Source organism: Lissotriton helveticus, chromosome 10 (assembly GCF_964261635.1).
Source record: "Lissotriton helveticus chromosome 10, aLisHel1.1, whole genome shotgun sequence".
Taxonomy (NCBI): Eukaryota; Metazoa; Chordata; class Amphibia; order Caudata; family Salamandridae; genus Lissotriton; species Lissotriton helveticus.
The window spans coordinates 239946188-239965908 of record NC_136071.1 but is presented as its reverse complement, the minus strand read 5'-3'; the positions used below and the strand labels follow the sequence as shown (position 1 = coordinate 239965908).

At 43.6% G+C, this 19721-nt stretch overlaps 1 protein-coding gene across 8 annotated transcripts in view; it reads left to right on the top strand.

Moving 5' to 3' along the window:
• The window catches only part of NT5M (5',3'-nucleotidase, mitochondrial), a 401499-nt gene that overhangs the window by 309616 nt on the left and 72162 nt on the right, over positions 1-19721 (top strand). For all 8 annotated transcript variants that reach the window (XM_078665220.1, XM_078665214.1, XM_078665219.1 and 5 more), the window contains one exon: positions 13314-13414. In XM_078665220.1, coding sequence (XP_078521346.1) covers positions 13314-13414 — 101 coding nt within the window. The remainder of the gene's footprint in view (positions 1-13313; positions 13415-19721) is intronic.

The following is a 19721-nucleotide window of genomic DNA, read 5'->3' as shown; positions in this document are numbered from 1 at the left end:
GGTACTAATTTGGATAAGGGCGGGTACACCTTTTCAGGCGATCAGACAGATGGTGGATCTGGAGGGGAGATTTGTGGCAGTGGAGGGGAACCTCAGGGGTCGACGCATAGTGCTTTGCAGCGTATACGCACCTAATGTGGATCAAGCGACATACTTTGCAAAACTGTCTGGGGAATTGGCTAGTTACCTTGCGGGTCCTATCTTGATGGAAGGGGACTTTAATTCGGTGGCAGATATCGCACTAGACAGGTCGCACCCACCACTACACACTTCCCCGGTGCGCAGGCTAGCGAAGTGCAGATCAGACTGGCAGGAGCAGTGGGAGCTTGCCGACGCTTGGCGCACACAACACCTGCTAGAGCGGGATTACTCGTTCCACTCCGGCCTCCATGACCCCCACGTCCGTATCGACGCCTTTCTGTGCTCTCCGACGGTGCTCCCTGCAGTGGCCCGCACCGAATACCTGGCGCGCACGCTGTCGGATCATAACCCCCTGCTGTTATCACTTGATTGGATGACCGAAATATCCCGTGTCTCGACGTGGCAACTGAGGCCGGACACATTGGACGACCCGCCGTTCCGCGAGGCGCTGGGGGAAAGAATTGGCCAATACTTCACGGAAAACGAGGGTTCCACTGACTCCAGAGCTACGGAGTGGGACGCCTTCAATATAGTAGTGAGGGGACATTGCATAGGAAGGTACGCTGGGGCCCGTAAAACTTTACTAGCTGACCTGGATAGAGCGGAACGCGCACTACGCGAGGCTGAACTGGTGCGCCCTAATCGGCCCAAGCTCCAGGAGAGCCTCTGCGAGGCGCGGGAGGCGATGGCGGTTGAAATTGAGCGACTCCGCAGTTACGATTATAAGGCTTATCTAACGAAAACGCATGCTGAGGGGGATAAAGCCGGAACATTGCTGGCTTGGCTGGCCGACCCCGCCAGGCGTAGTCATCCGATCCTAGCCATTTCAGAGGGAGAGGATCGCATGAGTGCCACGCAACCAGAGATCCTCAATAGCTTCAGGTCCTACTATGGAAAGCTATACCAAAGTGCGCTAGGTGACAGGGGAGAGGACATAGACGCATTCTTGGATGGCCTGAACTTACCGCACCTGGAACAGGCGCAAGCGGACGCCTTGGGCAGCCCGATAGATCTGGCTGAAATCAGGGGAGCAGTGAAACACATGGCCAGCAATAAGACCCCGGGACTAGACGGACTGCCGATAGAATTCTATGGGCGATACATAGAACAGCTGGCCCCGCGGCTCCAAACGGTCTACAACGAAGCCAAGGACAAGGGGCGGCTGCCGCACTCTATGCGCGAAGCCCTGATGATTCCCCTGTTGAAACCGAGAAGGGAGAGCACCAGCACGGCGTCATACCGACCGCTATCAATGTTGACAACTGACTATAAAATTCTAAGCACTGTGTTAGCGTCCAGGTTACTGCAACACATGCAGGAACTAGTCCACAGGGAGCAATCTGGGTTCATTCCCACGCGTAATACCACTCCCAACATCCGAAGGCTAACCCGCTTGATGAGCGACCCGTCGCCGGAGGCTAGAGCACCCCTAGTGCTGGCAGTTGATATAGAAAAGGCTTTTGATAGCTTGGAGTGGGGGTACTTGTACAAGGTGCTGCGGCGCTTTGGTCTCGGAGAGGGCTACATAGAATGGACGAAAGTGCTGTATGCGGCAGCGAAAGCGAGAGTGAGGGTGGGCACCCTAATATCGAACCAATATGACGTGTGTCGCGGTACTAGGCAGGGGTGCGCGCTGTCCCCGCTGTTGTTCGCCCTGGCGGTGGAGCCCCTCGCGGCGATGGCTAGGAAGGGCGGATACTACAGGGGACTGGAACAAAATGGAATTTGCCACTTTATCTCGCTGTACGCGGACGATCTTCTCCTCTTCTTGGAGGATGCCGACGAGGCTGTGGAGGGGGCGGAGAGACTTCTCGTGCGCTTGGGCAACGATTGGCAATCAGAGACCTATCCATGGAGGAAGGAACTTTCCGTCTTTGTTGGAACCGGGCGCACAGACGAGTGGTAGTCAGACATCCATACGCACCCGAGATCCCACTGGGCATGGTGACAGCACTCCCACACGGTGGGGATTGGTCGCACCTGCAACACTGGGAGGACGGGGGACTACAGATGGTGGGGGACTTATACGATGATGGGGCACTGGCCCCATACCAAACGCTGCAGGAGCGCTACGACCTGCCGCGGGGGGACTACCTACTGCACGCGGCGGTGGTGCGCGCCATCCAGGCGCACTGGGGCGAGGGACTAGTGGAACCACCAACGTCGCTGGTATGCCAGTACACTATGATGTCTGCAGGTACCCACAAGGCTGTCACATGCCTCTATTCTAGATTACTAAAAGAAGCCTTGCAGCCTCTGACCCGGCTGAAAGCCAAGTGGGAACTGGAAACTGGACCTGCAAATGGAGATCCCAGATACCGCGTGGGCACAGCTGGTGAGACGCGCTAGAAAGAGTACGAGGAACGCACGATTCCAGCTGATCCATTTCTATATCCTCCACAGGGCATACCTTACCCCAAGCAAAATAAGGGAGTACTTCGGGGCGGAGGAGGCAGCCTGCCCGCGCTGTAATAGAATAGGAGCGGACCTGACCCACATGCTCAGGGACTGCCCTCACCTACAGAATTACTGGGAGGAGATTGGCGACACCCTGAATGAAGTGGCAAGTAGGGACCTCCGCTACGATATAGCCGTCAGTATATTGCACTGGTTCCCGCACACGCCCAAGAATAAGATATCGAGCAAATTCATTGACATGGGCCTCCTCTTAGGCAAAAGAGAAGTGACCAAGGGATGGAAGTCGAAAACGGGCCCCACGCATCGGAGGTGGCTGAATGAGTTTTTGAAATGGGCGGCGAGCAAGAGCACACTCAGGTACCAACTGGCACGCCGAAAAGAGGACGAGAGGGCTCAGGAGGCGGCAATGGAGTGGGAAATCTTAGTGCAAGCCCTGCAAGATAGCTCAGTTGCGGAAGAGGAAGAAGAGGGGGAGGCGCCGGATGACGCGACCGATACACCCACGGCGATAGCGCCCTCACCAGGCACACACACCTAATAGACGATTATGATCTCCTGCTAGTCACTGCATGAACACATATAGGCTGGCTAGGCGCGAGTGGGGACGTTTGGGGGGGAGGGAGTTGGGGGGATGGGGGGGTTCCTAGATTAGGCGGTGCATGAGAGGCGATTCTATCGTGAGACACCGGGGGGGGGCCGAAACTCAAATGCAGACAGCGGACCTCCTCATACGACGCACACAGCGACTATCGGATGTAAAGATTTTCTTGTTTATGAGTATTCCCGCCCGGCCTCCGGGATGTGGGCTGAATGGCTGTGTATAAAGGATGGATGTACGGACAAGGGGACGGGGATCCAACGCTGATGACATGATACCTGTTTAAGATGCTATGCCTTTGGTTCTGCAATAAAAACGGTTTAACAAAAAAAAAAAAAAAGCACTTGTTACCCCTGATGGGTGCTGAAGCGCTTTTCTGGCGAGTAGCACGCCACTCCGGAACCCATAAAGGATTAGTGGTGAATTAGTATAGTTGAATATGGAATTTGAGAAGTGAACATGTTAGTCTGTTAATTTTGATTGAAACGGATAGTGGAGGGATAAAAGAGTGAGAGAAGTTTTTTGGGTTTTTTTTGCAGTAGGAGGAGGTTTTTGGAGGGGAGGAGTCCGAGGGAAGAGTTTAGAAAGGTTTGTTTTAGAGGATCGGTATAGTAAAAGAGGTGTCAGATGATGCAAGGAGGGGTAGAGTAGGAGAGAGTCTAGAAAGGGGTATTTTGGGGCTCATAGTAGTGGTATGGGGTTTGGGATAAATGAGAGAGTGGATGAAGAAGATATATTGATAGATGTAGAAGATATATTATTAGATGTATAGGATGAGAGATAGGGTAGTGCATTGGAAAGAGTAGTAGAAAGATGTTTGAGATGATTCAGGAGGTTGGGCTAGAAGACATATTGAGCGAAGTATAGGACGAGGAAAAGGGTAGTGCATTTGAAATGCTAAATTAGAAGAAAGTGATAAATATATAGATCCATAAGTACCATACGTTTGTGGATGTGGATGGTGTGGGCTGGGTATTGCTAAATAGGTTAATGGGCAGCATTTCTGGCCCTGGCCCTGATCAGTCTCGAACAGGCTCAAACAGGCAACAGTCCTTGTCCTCTCCTCCCTTAACAGGCTCAAACAGGCAACAGCCGTTGTCCTCTCCGCCCTTAACAGGCTCAAACAGGCAACAGCCCTTGTCCTCTCCGCCCTTAGCCTCGATGCCCAGGCTGAGACGCCCTAACCCTGGCCTTTTATAGCCCTAGTAATCAGGTGACCCCTTGAGCCAATGGGAACCCTAGCGCTCGCATTATCCAATCACAACACTAGCCCTAAAATTTAGAACCAATAGGAGACCAGGACATTACAGCCAATCGTAGCCCTAGTCCATGCACCCAATCAGCTCAAAAACCCTGATCTCTACGTCCTATAGAGGCCCTAGCCCTACCAGTAGTCCCAACCCAAGTCCAAGCAACCAATGGCACAGGAAGCCCTAGTCCCTACTTCCAATAGAAAGCCTAACCCTACTCTTAATCCAGCAATCAATTACACCAGAAGCCCAAATGGCTACTTCAATTAAAGGTCTAACCCTAGCCCTAATCCCACCCTATTTCCAACAACCAATAACATAGGAACCCCTAGTCCCTACTTCCAATAGAAATCCTAACCCTAGCCCTAGTCCCAACCCTACATTCATTGAATCACAGACCCAGAAACCAATCAGAACCCTCAAATACCCGACCAATGAGGACACTAACTATAATCCAATAGAAATTCCAGATACAACTACCAATCAGTGTACACATGTACCAACTACTAGCAGACCATATAAGGTCCTAGCGACCTCAGACAAGGTTTGTTAGCAAGGGAGTTGGAAGCTGCTTCGCCTGTTCAGAATCTCCTAGGAGACAGACAGGCTCAATCCACACTTGGTGAAAAAATATGCAATCACAGGCAGGTTAAAACTACAATTTTAAACTGTAACAACCACAGGCAAAGACAGTAATCACAGAAAGGGAAAATCGTTTCTTTAACAACTTTTATTTTGGGGAAGAGACAGCACTAGTCTGTTTCCTTACCACTTCCTGGACTCTGCTCATTGCAATCTGGGGCAGCCGCGGGCCGTGGAGGGAGTTACGGTGGGGCAGGGAGGCGGGGAGGGGGAGGGGCAGGGTGGAAAGTGTTAAAAACCGGCATATGGATAATTGCAGGTAAGTAAACAATTTAAGTATTAAAACGAATTTCGTAGCGCGCCCTGCATCGCAAAATGCGATGCAGTGTGTGCTATGAAATTCGTTTTAATAATTAATCTGGGGCACAGGTAGGCTGCAACTCACAAGATGGAGGAGAATGATTTGGGGTGCACCCAGCAAAGCCTTAAGGGGCCTGGGCAAGTGTGAGGGGAGGGGTCAGAGTTGCCTGGTAGTTGAATAGCCATTGGTCTGCTGGCCTGGTTGTGCGGGCTGGGGAGCTGCTTCTCCTGTTTAGAATCTCCTAGGAGACAGACAGGCTCAATCCACACTTTGGACTTCTGCAGGTAAAGGCCTCACTAACTTGAAATCAAACAATACTATTTGAATAAAACTTTACTCCCTCTCCTAGCCAAAAAACGAAGTACACAGTCCCTAGTAAACACAGTTTAAAGAGCTCACAGAAGCACCCTCTGATGTAGAATATCCCTGTTGCGGGGGGGCGGCAGGGGGGCTGGTTTCACTGGCTTGTGAACACAAAATGGTGGCTGGGGTGCACCGTTCTAACATACTGGTGTTAGCACAGAGCAAAGGAGAAATTTGGAGGGAAAACTGAATTGTCACCCCGAATGAGAGGGATAAGCTACAGAGTTTGGACTACAAATCCCACAATTCAACACGTTAAATGGAAGCAATCGTGGGCAGGGAAAACCCCAAGTTTAAAACACAAACAGGTGATCAAAGATCCAATCACAGGCAGGTTAAAACTACAATTTTAAACTGTAACAACCACAGGCAAAGAAAGTAATAACAGAAAGGGAAAATCATTTTTTTTTTAACAACTTTTGTTTTGGGGACGAGACAGCACTAGTCTGTCTCCTTACCACTTCCTGGACTCTGCTCACTGCAATCTGGGCACAGGTGGTCTGCAACTCACAAGATGGAGGAGAATGATTTGGGGTGCACCCAGCACAGCCTTAAGGGTCCTGGGCAAGTGTGAGGGGAGGGGAGGGCTCAGAGTTGCCTGGTAGCTGAATAGCCAATGGTCTGCTGGCCTGAGGGTGGGGACAGGGGAGCTGCTTCGCCTGTTTAGAATCTCCTAGGGGACACCCTCTGATGTAGAATATCCCTGTTTAAAGAATGTTGTTTATTTTTCAATTTCACAGTTGTTGAAATACATTCATAGTTTTATACTCTACAATGTTTATGAATGAAGAACACACTTTTAGCCATCCTGCTCCATCCCATGTAGCTGTCAGAGACGTTTCCCCATCCCTAAAGTTCCCTAGTTATACAGACTGTGTTCAGTATGGGTAATATTGCAGTCTACTATATTCTTATTCCTAAATCCTCTCCAGGTCTTGTTGCATCTCCCCTAGTCGGAGCCTGAGTGCATTGGAACACACTGTAACAGTAAGGAGCATTTATCAATTGAAAAGAAACCTATTAAGCCACGAAAAAGCGCGAACACTCATTTATAGTGTAGAAAGTAACTAGACTAAAACTGTCTCATTATGGACAGATTTATGGACTCATCTGAGAGAGTGGCTTCTCCAGGATTTCAGATACAGCTTAAGTGTTGTTTAGGCCTGGTAACATGGTGTTTTCTTGAAATCCTCAAGTAGCTCTGATAACCTGAGATCAAGAATGGAGTGGCTTCCAAAGAGAAATAGTGCACTAATGGGAACCTGCAGAGGCATGAGTGTTGCAAGCTTCTGTGTACAGAGCTATGGCTCAGTTAAATGGGCACGGGCTTATTCTGGCTGGATAAGTTGGAGTCGGACCATGCAAGATCCATAAGGAGATAGAGGAGTTGCCTGTGGCTCTACAAGTGCAATCTAAGATGCTACTGGGGTGAAGATGCCTCCCAAGGTAAATGTGCAAATGGGAGTTGTTAGAAATGGGGATCTCTAGTTGGCAGCGGCTGGCGCCGAGGTCCAAATAGGGATCCTTCTTCCTAAGTCAGAGTAAGGGGGCTACACCCTTTGATAACCCCTTCTCAACCCTGTGGTAACGTAGCACGAGCAGACAGGCCTATCTCAGAGGCAGTGTGTGAAGCATTTATGACCATACACAAAAACGCAGGAAAGACTCTACAAATGGACACCACAAGTAGTTATAGACTGAACGCAAGGCTTAAAAGCGATCAAGAAACCACAATGCACATAATTACAGATTCACTTCAAAAGCGATTGAGGACTCAAAAAGCGTGTGGAAAGAACTTAGTTTGAGGCCGAAGTCTACACGATGTACCTGAGATTTAAAGGGGCATGGTACCCAGCCTCACAAGGAAGTCGCGGTAATGACAGGCAAGCTTGCAGCGGTCACCGCTCCCAGCTGTAGCTGTCCAAGGCGTGCACTCACGATAATCCTGGGACGGGGCTTAAAGGCGGGCATCCAGCGGCACACGCAGGTGATAACAAGATCCTTGAAGTGGTGACTTGTGCTGGCACTTAGCGGCACAGCTCAGCATGCAGGGGCCCACAATAGCGATAGCGATGATTCTCGTAGGACGGCAAATGCGGGCACTCAGCGGCACAGCTCCTCAGCTGCAGCGGCCCACAATAGCAATTGCGATGATTCTCGTAGGACAGCATATGCAGGCACTCAGCGGTACAGCTCCTCAGCTGCAGCGGCCCACAATAGCGATTGCGATGATTCTCGTAGGACGGCAAATGCGGGCACTCAGCGGCACAGCTCCTCCGCTGCGGCGGCCCACAATAGCGATAATGATGACTTTGGTAATACAGGCAAATGCGGGCTCTCAGAGGCAACAGCTCCTCAACTGCAGCGGTCCACAATAGCGATAACAATGACTTTGGTAACCCAGGGAAATGCGGGCTATCAGCGGCAACAGCTCCTCAGCTGTGTCAGCCCACAATAGCGATGCGATGATTTTCATCCCGCGTTCACCGCAGTAGAACCAGAGGCTCTAGAATTCTCAACAGAGGCCTTACCTGCGAGTAGAATTCCCCTCAAATAGGAATTCAGAAGGCTGATGGGTGAAGTCTAATGACCCTGATACTTCAGCAGGAGGCAAGCTCAAATCAGGCCCTTGGGTAGTTGCTTCAGCAAGATGAAAGAAAGTTTCAGAGTCCTTTCCCTCTAGTTACACGGACAGAGGTTCGTCTTGACATCCAGAAGTAACACACCATGTAGGGGTTTCAGCACAGATCTTTATACCCCAAAAGTCTTTGTTCTCAAAAAGTCACAAATCACTGAACCCAGCCCGAACCTGTTTGGTGTCATCCTGGAGCACTTTATTTATGAGGCGGCATCCTGCCTTTCAGGAAGAGGGGGTCTGCCATCAGATGCCCAGTGGAAGGTGGAGCCATCATTCACCTTGCCAGGCACAGCCCAGCTCAGATCAAAGAGGTCACCCCTCCCCATACTCCAACTGCATCAATTCAATTCAGGTCAGCCTCAGTCTGCCCTGACCTTCCAAAACCAGACAGCCAATACACATAACAGCAGAGCACACGGGAAGGCTTAGGCAAGAAAATACCTACTTCCCAAAAGTGGTAGTTTTAAACACAGAATATAAAAATAACCGTCACTAAAAGATGCACTTTAATATTTGGAGCTCAGGCATACTAAATTCGACTTTCCTATCATGTTCCTTGGGTCAATTAGGATTATACCAATTCATACAGTCAATTTACAGTAGGGAGCATTCACGCTGTGGCACAGAATGGCAGTGGCACAGCGCCCAGAGCATCTAACACCAACAAAACACTGAGGAGACAGAAGCGAAAAATGGAAGGGAGACCCACGCCAATGGTGCCAGGTTTAATAGGAGTGATGCGATCATGCACACGCTCATTCTTCTGGCAGTGTCTAAAGACTGTAAATGTGTTGTCAGCTACTGGAAAATTTCATGGGCAGATGTCAGGATTTTCTTCATTGCGATTAGGGGTCATGCAGGTAGTTGTCTAAGTTTGTGCTTTTGCCAAATCTTCTGTCTTCTGATGGCAAATCTGAGTATGCCTGCATTGCCACTATTTCCCTAACCTCTTCCATGCAATGTTTACTGCTCAAGGACTGATTTTCTGACATTCAGTTACTTGCCTGCCTTCAGTAGTTTTTTTCTACGCTACAAATATAAAATTCTCTTACATGAACTTCAGCCATAAAACTCCCTGTGATATTGGAACGGAGATCCTTAGAATATTTCTTTTTCTGTTATACTTTATCTCATGTTTCAATGGACTCCTTTCTGAAATGCCCTATAGGCATTAGCTGTTGTGCCAGTGATAAAACCCATGCATCTAGATATTTCCAGTGATGAGAGCCTTACTCAAGAACAAGGTATTGTTCTACATGTAGGTAGTGGGAGATCTTGACGTTTTAGGTCATTGGTAACTTTTTTCTTCTCTTTCCATATATGTCCCTGTCTGATCCTTCCCATTGGCATATCACACATCATGTGCCCAATTCTGCTCTGTTGAGTCCCTCCCAGCCTTGTGGGTGTTTATATTTTATTCAGACTTTTCTAGTGCCAATTGATGGCCTGAATACAATCTTGAAAGCTGGTGAAAGAAGGACAGGGGCATTTTACACAAATCTACCACTCCCCAAATCTTGTACCATAGTGGCAAGCATGAAGTCCGAACCAATGTGAATCATCCTGCAGTAGAGGCTCAGTTGAAGGCTTGACCTCCTCATTTGTTTGTTAAAGGCAGTTCATAAGCGAGAGACTGAGAAGTCTAAAGTTTTGCATTGTTTGTTTGTGTTTGCCTTCTTGCATATGTGTGTTTTGAATTGTAAATGATTGGTCGCTTGACATTATTTTAACTTAAAAATAATTTTTTTCCTAGTCAGTGGGCGATCATCATCAATGAGACAAAGATTTCAGTAATGGTTTCATTTATTTTTTTCAAACTTTATTGAGAGTTTCCGGTGTGCGCAAACACTTAATGTACACAATGAAGAGAGAAGATACATAACAAAAGATACAACGAATCAATCGTGAATTATACAGTCAAGTGAAATCTTCTATATCTGGGACTAACCCTCCCTCCCATCTTATGACTAAAGGAAAAAAGGTAATAAAGTATTTCCCTCATAATTGTCGCAATCGCATAACATTCGCTCCAGTGTAATTTCTAATCATAGCACTATTATAACCTCCAGCTCCCACCCCCTTCCCTCACCCATCCCTCCACCCGAGGTATGTCCCTCCCAGCTCTACATACACACTACAGCGTAGGTCCACTGCACTTGAATTTCGGTAATAGGTTGTGGATTGTAGTGCACTGGTGAACGCCCAGCAATTGCATAGTCCTTTTGAAAGACGTGACTAGGGGTAACTTATCAGGTCCCACTCAAAGGTGATTGTCCCGATCCGCTACTTCTAGAGCAGGGGCAGTACTCACGGAATCCCCGTCACTATCACTTCAGTCATGGTTTCATGGGGAGTTACCCACTTTTTTGAAGAGAGAGGAAACTGGGGTCTCCAAAGGGTAACCAGGAGCTACGAGCAGCTAGCCAGTGATTAGCTCCTGGACATGAAGCCCAACCTTGTACATGACTAGGAATGGAGCAGTGCTTAATTTGAGCTGGTGCTTGAGGTGGGGCCCACCTGCTCTCATTTTGGGGGGCCCACACAGGCATGATAAAGAGAAAAATAAACTTGGGAAAATAAGAAGTATGAGAAAGACTGACAAGGGTGACATAGGGAGATAGTAGGATCCTGCATGAGTGGAATAAAGGGTAGTGAGTGACTGGTGGTGGACGTAAGAGGCATGAGGCTGTATCATGTTATGTTATGTTATGCACTTTTGTATTGCGCACAGCTGCCCCAGCTAAGGGGCGTCCTGGCGCATGGCAGGCAAAGTGCAACAGTTAGCAGAGACACAACACAGATAAAAGAATTTATTTAAAAAGGAAGGTTTTCAGGGCTTTGCGGAAGGCCAGGAGGTCATGACTCGGCAGCCTTGGTATTCAGCTTGCTCTCATTCAGTAGCACCTTCTGCAGGATTCTGAGCAAAGCTTTGGGCCCCAGCACTTATTCTTTTACAAACTAAGCACTGCGTGTGGAGTATGGCATTGCTGCCTTTTTCATAGTGCAGGTGGCTGTGCCGCTGAGCTGGAGTCCCTTGAAATGGCAGCCTCCCAAACCAATGACAACACAATGTGACAGACAGCAAGTAGCTTGCAACATGACAAACTGCCATGCAGCAAAGCTATCTGTTGAATAGAAATGTTGCCGAGCGCTGTCACACACAGCAGAGCACTGTAAATTGATTATAAGGCTGCAGAAACTGGGGTTGGTGAGTACGAACTGAATGAAAACGACAATCTGATGACTATCTGGTTGGTCACTGTTGTTAGAGTTATTAAGGTGATATACTTGGTATTAGTTCAGGATGGCTGTCGTAGATCATAAGTAGCTCTCATAGAAGAGTTTGGAGATCCCTGGATTAGAAGATGAGGAACAAAATCTGTCTGCACAGTAATTTTGGAGATGTGCACGCTCCATGTTATGTTATGTTAAAAATGCTTATAGAGCACACATACACCAAATGGTTTCTTGGCCCTAGGGTCAAGGGAATCCTGCCGCTAAGTGATTCATTCATAGGCCTGGTGGAACAACCACGTTTTTAGAAGTTTCTTAAATTGAGGATAAATTGCCAGGGATCTGATGTTCAAAGGAAGAGAGTTCCAAAAGTGAGGAACCAAGACAGCAAATCTTAGTCCCCCTAATTTCTCCCGTTTAAAGGTGAAGGTATATAATGAACAAATCTGTCTCTTTATGTCTCTACCCACCTGTATTTATGACATCCTGAATTAGGATCCTTCAAGTCTTCCATGTATGATCGGGTGCACCCATAGAATCATCTATTTCACTGATACTTTGTAATCTATACCTAAGCTTTTTAGCATTTTTGTTATCAGAACATGGTATCAAGATATATGTAGATGACATACAATTGATTTATGGTTTGCCAAGAATTGCACCAGTGGATAGTTCCAAGATAACTGATGTGTTAAATTTAACTCAAAAGTGGATGAAAGATATTTATCTGAAACTTTACCCAAGTATGACAGAGATCGTAGTCAATAAGAAGATAAATGGTTAGGACCCATAGTTAAGGCATTTTTACCTGGGGCAATGGCCAATTTCCAGTAATCGTTCCTGAAGTTTAGGCATTATACTAGATTTTATCCTGAATGTGGAACCTCAAATAGGGGCTGTAATGCAGACTGCTTTTTCCATTTAAAATAACTCAAGGTCTAATTGCCGGTTTGGCGGATGGCTTAGCTTGTCAAAAACAGGACATCTATCCCGTCCGCTTTATTAAAAGTGTATTATCTGCTGTGGCACTTGTAATGAGACGGATAGGATAGCCATCAGCTTTGGTAAGGAGTACACGTCACCCAACCCATAAATCAGGCCATCGGATGGATTTTTCCTTTCCTTCAACCCACTCATAGGGTTGTGGTAGCCAATTAATTTATTCACTCCATATTAGACTTTGGCTCTTCTGCGTTTCAGGATATTTCTTTAAAAAAAGTATTGATCAGCTCTAAAAATACAAACTGCAACTGCTAGGCTCATTTGTAATTTGAAGAAATGCGACCATGTCTTACAGGTCAGGGAACAGCTTTACAGTGAGAAAGCAGAAAAAAGTTAAGGTAGAGTGTTTGAAGCACAAATCTTTATATTGAATGATGCTAGCGTTTATTAGCAGCCAATTCAAGAAACCTACATGATATCCTATGTTCAACTAAGACCACCTTTGGGTTCATAAAGCTAGACTCTCTAAATGGGGAGGTAGAGTCATACATCTGCAAGGGCCTTTTTCTCTGGAATTGTTTGCCCACCCATATCTGCGCAGAACAAGATCACCTTAAATTCCTAGAAAATGGTGAAAACCTGGCTGTTTGCAGCTTAATTTGTATTTGTTGTTAGCTTGGTGTGCCCTATTTGCAGTAATTCATAGTGCCTTGAGATACTGTCAACGAGCGTGTGTGCGCTATGCAAATGCCAAAAAAAAAGAATAATGTTTGCTCTTTCTTGCAGGAGAAAGCCATAAGTATCTGGGAGGCCAAGAACTTCTTCCTCGAGTTGGATCCAATACCAGGAGCTGTGGATGCAGTGAAGCATATGGCTACCTTGGATGAGTGAGTTATATCTTATTATCATGAATATCAGCTTGAGTGCACACTAGGTGGGACCTGGTTGATTTTCAAACCAGGTCACCTTATGGTGCCATTTTTGCAGGTTTGTCTTGAAAAATTCGACTGTGTACATTTTCATATACAAATCTGCAGATTATAGCGTAACCTGTGAGTGGACTATTGTAATTCCATTATTTTGCTCTTTTCCTGCTCAAATTCGTGGACTGTTTTGGTGAAGGTGTTGGATTATGCTTTTTTTTGCCCATGCTTCATGTTCCTGTCCTTGCATAAATGAATTAAGACTACATTGAATTGATAAATTGTGCATGAATGGGTTCAGGGATTATGTTGTCTTCATTAGCCAAAACTCAGAAGATTACAGTGATGTTTCCTGTCTGCATCAGTAGGTCACACAGGTTGCAGGATGCCAGTTTTAGTGCACCATTGGGAATGCATTATTTCTGCAATGTATCCTGCATGTAATGTATTTATTTATTTATTTTATTTTGAGAGTTTTATATAGCGCAAACAAGATCTTTGCAGATATCAGAGCGCTTTACAACAAGGGGTAGGAGAATCAAGAGAGCAATTAACAAGCTTTTGAGCGAAGGATAGTTGAAGGTAGTAGATGAGTAGCAAAATAGGGTAGATACAAGAGGGAGCATAAAACAATCAGTTAAACCAATAATACAAGTAGACAGTCTGAAAAACGACATGTACTGGTGGCATTTCCTAAAGCAGGCAATGTCCAAGCTCTCCCAGGAATCTTATGCATTCGGAATCTGTTTTTTGTTATACAGCCATAGTAAACATAGTTCCTACTTACTCTCAGTTGAGAATAGCACGCAAAGAGCTTTACAGACAGTCGTCTTACACCTCTTTGACATTTACTGAGAAATACATTTTTAGTGCCTGCTTTTGTGTTCTGATGGATACTTCTTACTGCAGATTCCTCACCTCTAGAAAATTCCCAGACCCCATGCTGGATCTGGTATTCTTTAAAAAATATATGTTTTTATTGGTTTTCACTTTAAGCGTAGTTACATTGAGTTCAACAGTTGACTCAAGCCTTTTGGGGCCCATATGATGTAGTGGCGGCCGAAGCTGTTCTCACCAACAAACCCAGTGACCTTTTACATCTTCCTCTCTGACTCCAGGCACCACCAAGCTGCTCTGACTTGGCCTTTATGGACCACAATGAATCAGTAGGGACCACAAGCCGGTTTACCTCCACAGCTGTAAAGCTGTCTCCTCAAATCGAGGGGTATTGTAGATTGGGTAGTGAGACAAAATATCGAACTTAAAATATCGATATACAATAATATCGATGTTTTAATTTCGATAGTAAAGAATATCGATGTCCAAAATATCGACAGACAGAATATCGTTTTTGTAAGGTATGTATGTTACTAATATCGAATGTTACTAATATCGAAATTTTGTTTAGTGTTATGTATTTTAATGTGTTGTTTATATGTTTGTTAAACATGTTTTGTAATGTATGTTTGAAAATTTGTAAATTTGTGTACATTTTGCGTTTTAGTATCAGAGCGGGTTGTGGGTTTATAGGGGAATAGGGTGGGAAGTAATTTAATAATAATTAATTAATTAATATATGTTTGTAATTTTTTTTAATTAATACTTAATTGGTAATTAATTAATATTAATTAGTTAATTAATTTAATTTTGTACATATTTTTAATTAATAATTAATTGGTAATTAATTAATATTAATTAGTTAATTACATTAATTAGAGTAATTTTTTTATATATATAATTTTTTGTTATTGTTAATTAATTAATTGGGAAACTATAATATTAATTAGTAAATTAAATTATTTACAGCTAATGTGCTTATATATTTACTTTATTGTTATTGTTAATTAATAAATAATTGATAATTAAATAATATTAATTATGTAATTAAATTATTTAGAGTTCATGTGCTAATATATTTAATGTGTTGTTATTGTTAATTAATAATTAATTGGTAATTAAATAATATTAATTATGTAATTAAATTATTTAGAGTTAATGTGCTAATATATTTATTTTTTTGTTATTGTTAAATAATAATTAATTGGTAATTAATATTTATTAAGTGAATAAATGATATGATTTATTTCTGTGTAGTGGGTTGTGTGTTTATAGGGGGATAGGGTGTGATATATTTAAATGTAAGTAATTAAAGAGATTGTAATTTTCTTTGGTATTTATTGTTAATTAATTAGTAATTAATATGTGCTATTTAGTTCTTTTATAATTACATCAATTTAGTAATATCAATTGTTATTAATTGATTAATTGAAATTTATATTAATTGTCTTTTTTATATGTGTAGTGTGTTGTGTGTTAAAGTGGGAGTAGTGTGGGAATTAATTTTTACCCCCATGCTATCCAACGCTTTCCCTACTGTTGCACCCTCTGGAGTGTGAATAGTACATTTTTACCCCTACGCTATCCACCGGGGAAACAACCTTTACAACGCAAGTTTTACAATGCATACCATTACAACGTAAGTATAGGTAAGTATATAATAATATTTTAAATTGTATATGTTTTAGTTTTTTTAAGGGGTATTTTTAGGGTTCAGGGTCAGTTTTCAGTTTTTGGGTAAAAGGGTATTTTTAGTGTTCAGGGTCAGTTTTCAGTTTTTGGGTAAAGGGGTATTTTTTGGGTTCAGGGTCAGTTTTCAGTTTTTGGGTAAAGGGGTATTTTTTGGGTTCAGGGTCAGTTTTCAGTTTTTGGGTAAAGGGGTATTTTTAGGGTTCAGGGTCAGTTTTTAGTTCTTGGATAAAGGGGTATTTTTTGGGTTCAGGGTCAGTTTTCAGTTTTTGGGTAAAGGGGTATTTTTAGGGTTCAGGGTCAGTTTTGGGTTTCTGGGTAAAGGGGTATTTTTTGGGTTCAGGGTCAGTTTTCAGTTTTTGGGTAAAGGGGTATTTTTTGGGTGCAGGGTCAGTTTTCAGTTTTTGGGTAAAGGGGTATTTTTAGGGTTCAGGGTCAGTTTTGGGTTTTTGGATAAAGGGGTATTTTTTGGGTTCAGGGTCAGTTTTCAGTTTTTGGGTAAAGGGGTATTTTTAGGGTTCAGGGTCAGTTTTTAGTTCTTCAATAAAGGGGTATTTTTTGGGTTCAGGGTCAGTTTTCAGTTTTTGGGTAAAGGGTTATTTTTAGGGTTCAGGGTCAGTTTTGGGTTTTTGGGGTACAGGCGTACAGGGTAAAAATAAAATAAATTTATATTTAAATTAAATCAATTAAATGAAATTAAAAAAATTAAAATTACATTAAATTATTACATTTTTAATTTATTTTAAATGTATATGTATTAGTTTTAATTTTTTAATTATGTTTTAATGTTTTTATTTAATATTTGTAAAATTATATGTATTTTAAAATTAATTTTACATTATTATTTATACATTTAAAAAAACGATATTTTTTATTTCGATATTTTTGTACTACGATATTAATTTTTCGATATTTTTGTACTTACCTTTATGAAGATATGACTCCGATATTTTTGATTTCGATATTTTTGTGTCGATATTTTTGTATGTAGATATTCTGTCTGTCGATATTATGTCATAGATTCTGTAGATTGTTCTCAGGGCACACCTATCTTTCATTTCATCCACCCTTCTCATTCCATCTGCGCCGAACAATGTTTCGGCACCCCATTCTCCCAATCTGCTTCTGGCCATTGGTGCCATTGAGAGAGCACCTGAGTCAGAAATAGGCCATTGCAATGGTCACAGCTTCTCTTTGGCAATTAGGGATGCATGTGTTCCTGTACCTTGGCGACTGGCTGCTCAAGATGGGCTTGCTGCAGTTGCAGACCATTTCCAGATAACAGTTGCCCTTCATTCATCCTTGTGCTTTCAATTGGTGTACTCAAATCTCACCTGACACACTTACAGAGGATTCCCTTTATAGTGGTTGTCTTGGCATTCAGGCCCTTTTCACCACCACAGTAAGTCTAGGACTTTCAGGATATATCCCTGATGTTTCGGTGCAATCCTTGATTTGTGAGGATGGTTCTAAGGCTTTTTGGGCTCTAAACCTTGTGCATCCTTCTTGTTCCTTTTGCCAGATGGCATGTGCATACTCTACAGTGGAACTTTCAGTTTCAGTTGGCCCAGTACTGGGCAGTCTGTCCTACATCATCTGTATTTAATTGGTGGTCTGCAGATACCAGTTTGTGGAAGGCTGCTCTCCTTATCCTGCCCAGTGCTGAGAGTAGTGAGGGATGAGCCATCATTGGGTTGGGAGGTCGGAGAGGTGCAAATCAAGGGTCTATGGTTTTTAGTTAAGCACCAGCTCCACATCAGCCTGTTGGAGCTTCGGACTAGGAAGCTGGCCCTCAAAGCCTTCCTCCCAATCATCAAAGTGAAGTTGATGCAGGTTTTCTCAGACAGCAAGGACGCCATGTAGAACTGCAACAAGGAGGAGGCTGGATCAGCAGTAAGCACCTGCCTATGGTCTCTGATAGCCATAGCAGACAAACTGAGGAAGCGTTCTCTGGGAGATCATGGATGGCGCCTTCATCCCGGGGGTGACTCAGCATATCTTCCACCAGTGGGCATGCCCTAACTGGATCATTTCGCCACATCTGAAAACGTGCAGTCTTGAGACCATTACGCTCTGGAGTTTCCCCCAGGAAGGTCATTAGGCATTTTGCCTGTATGCATTCCTACCTCTTCTGCTTCCAGTCCTGAACAAAGTCACGACATACTGGGCCCTAGTCATCTCAACCGTATATTGGGTCAGGAGAGTGTGGTACCCAAATCTCTTGAGACTGAACATTTGCCCTCCAATCCAGCTACCCCTTTCGGGAGAATCTCTTGTCTCAGCAACAGTGTAAGATTCTGCAACCAAATCTTCACAATGTATGCCTTCAGGCATAGATATTGAACTGCGACAAATAGGCAATTTTGATTTGCCATCTGAAGTGGTGTATCTGATCCTTGCAGCCAGATGCCCCTTGACTAATTTCATTTATTCAGGGTGATGTGAGAAGTTTGTGGCCTAGCCTTGATCTCTCAGAGGCCAAGTTATCAGATGTGTAATTGTTTGTTTTTTGGTAGCCCATCACGGCTTTTCAGTGGGTCACCTTGAAGGGTATAAGCCAGCCAATACAGCTTTTATATGTTTGCCAGATCCGCCTTCCTTGTTTAAGTCACCAGTTGTGATACATTTTCTGAAAGGCTGACACTAGGTTCCCCCAAACCCTTGATCATGCCTCAATGGGATCTTAATTTGGTCCTCACATTTCTCATGTGCACGTCCTGTGAACCCATGCACCACTGATTCTTGAGGCATCTGACCATCATGTCATTTTTTCTTTTTGCTCTTACTTCTGCACCTTGTGTCAGTGAACTGCAGGAGGTTTCAGTGCAGTGTCTTTACACTATGTTCTTTTCCGACAAATTGGTGCTGCAGAAATGCTCTGTCTTTCTGAATAAATTGGTATATAACTTTCACTTGACAATCCATTACCCTTTCAGCATTTTTCTCTTTGCCACACCCCTCAAAAGATGAGAAGTAACTCCCATTGGCTTAATCCCTAGAGACCTTTAACGCATGGAAAAAATATTGTGTTGATGATCTACGTCTGTGTGCTATAATATTGGAGGCAAAAATATCACCACACCATATACCAATGTTGCATAAAAAATATTGAGAATAAAAATATAGATTTTAGATTTTTATGCAAACTGCAAAGATCTTGCCAAAAAATGTATATCATTATGTGAAATGTATTTCAATTATTACAATTTAAAATAACATAATTACAAATAATATATACAAATATTTTTAGTACTTGTAAAATAAAATATATACAAATATACTGTTAAAAATAAAAACAATACGTAAACAATTTACAAAATATATTAAAATCATTACTAATTATAAAAAGAAAGCAATCGTACGTGTGTATGTGTGTGTATATACATGTTATTATACGAGACCATTATAAAAATACAATAATGAATATATATTAAATTAATTAAAAACAATATTTCATTCAACTTTCCTAAGGAAAATTATACCTTGTACAAAGATGTATATTTCTTTAAACTCTTTTAATTGGTACATCGTCAATGAGTAGTACATATAAGGAACAGGTATATTGTGTTGCCATTCCCTTTTGTTATAGACTTGAGCAAAACAGTGATATTTACTACAGCGATATCGATTGGTTTTGACCCTTCAATTACATGGAACTCCCTACAAGCCTCTGTAAGTCTGTCAAGCCCTCATATCTTCTCCCTATTCCTCAGATATCCTTTGCTCTTGTACACCGTGCATTCTG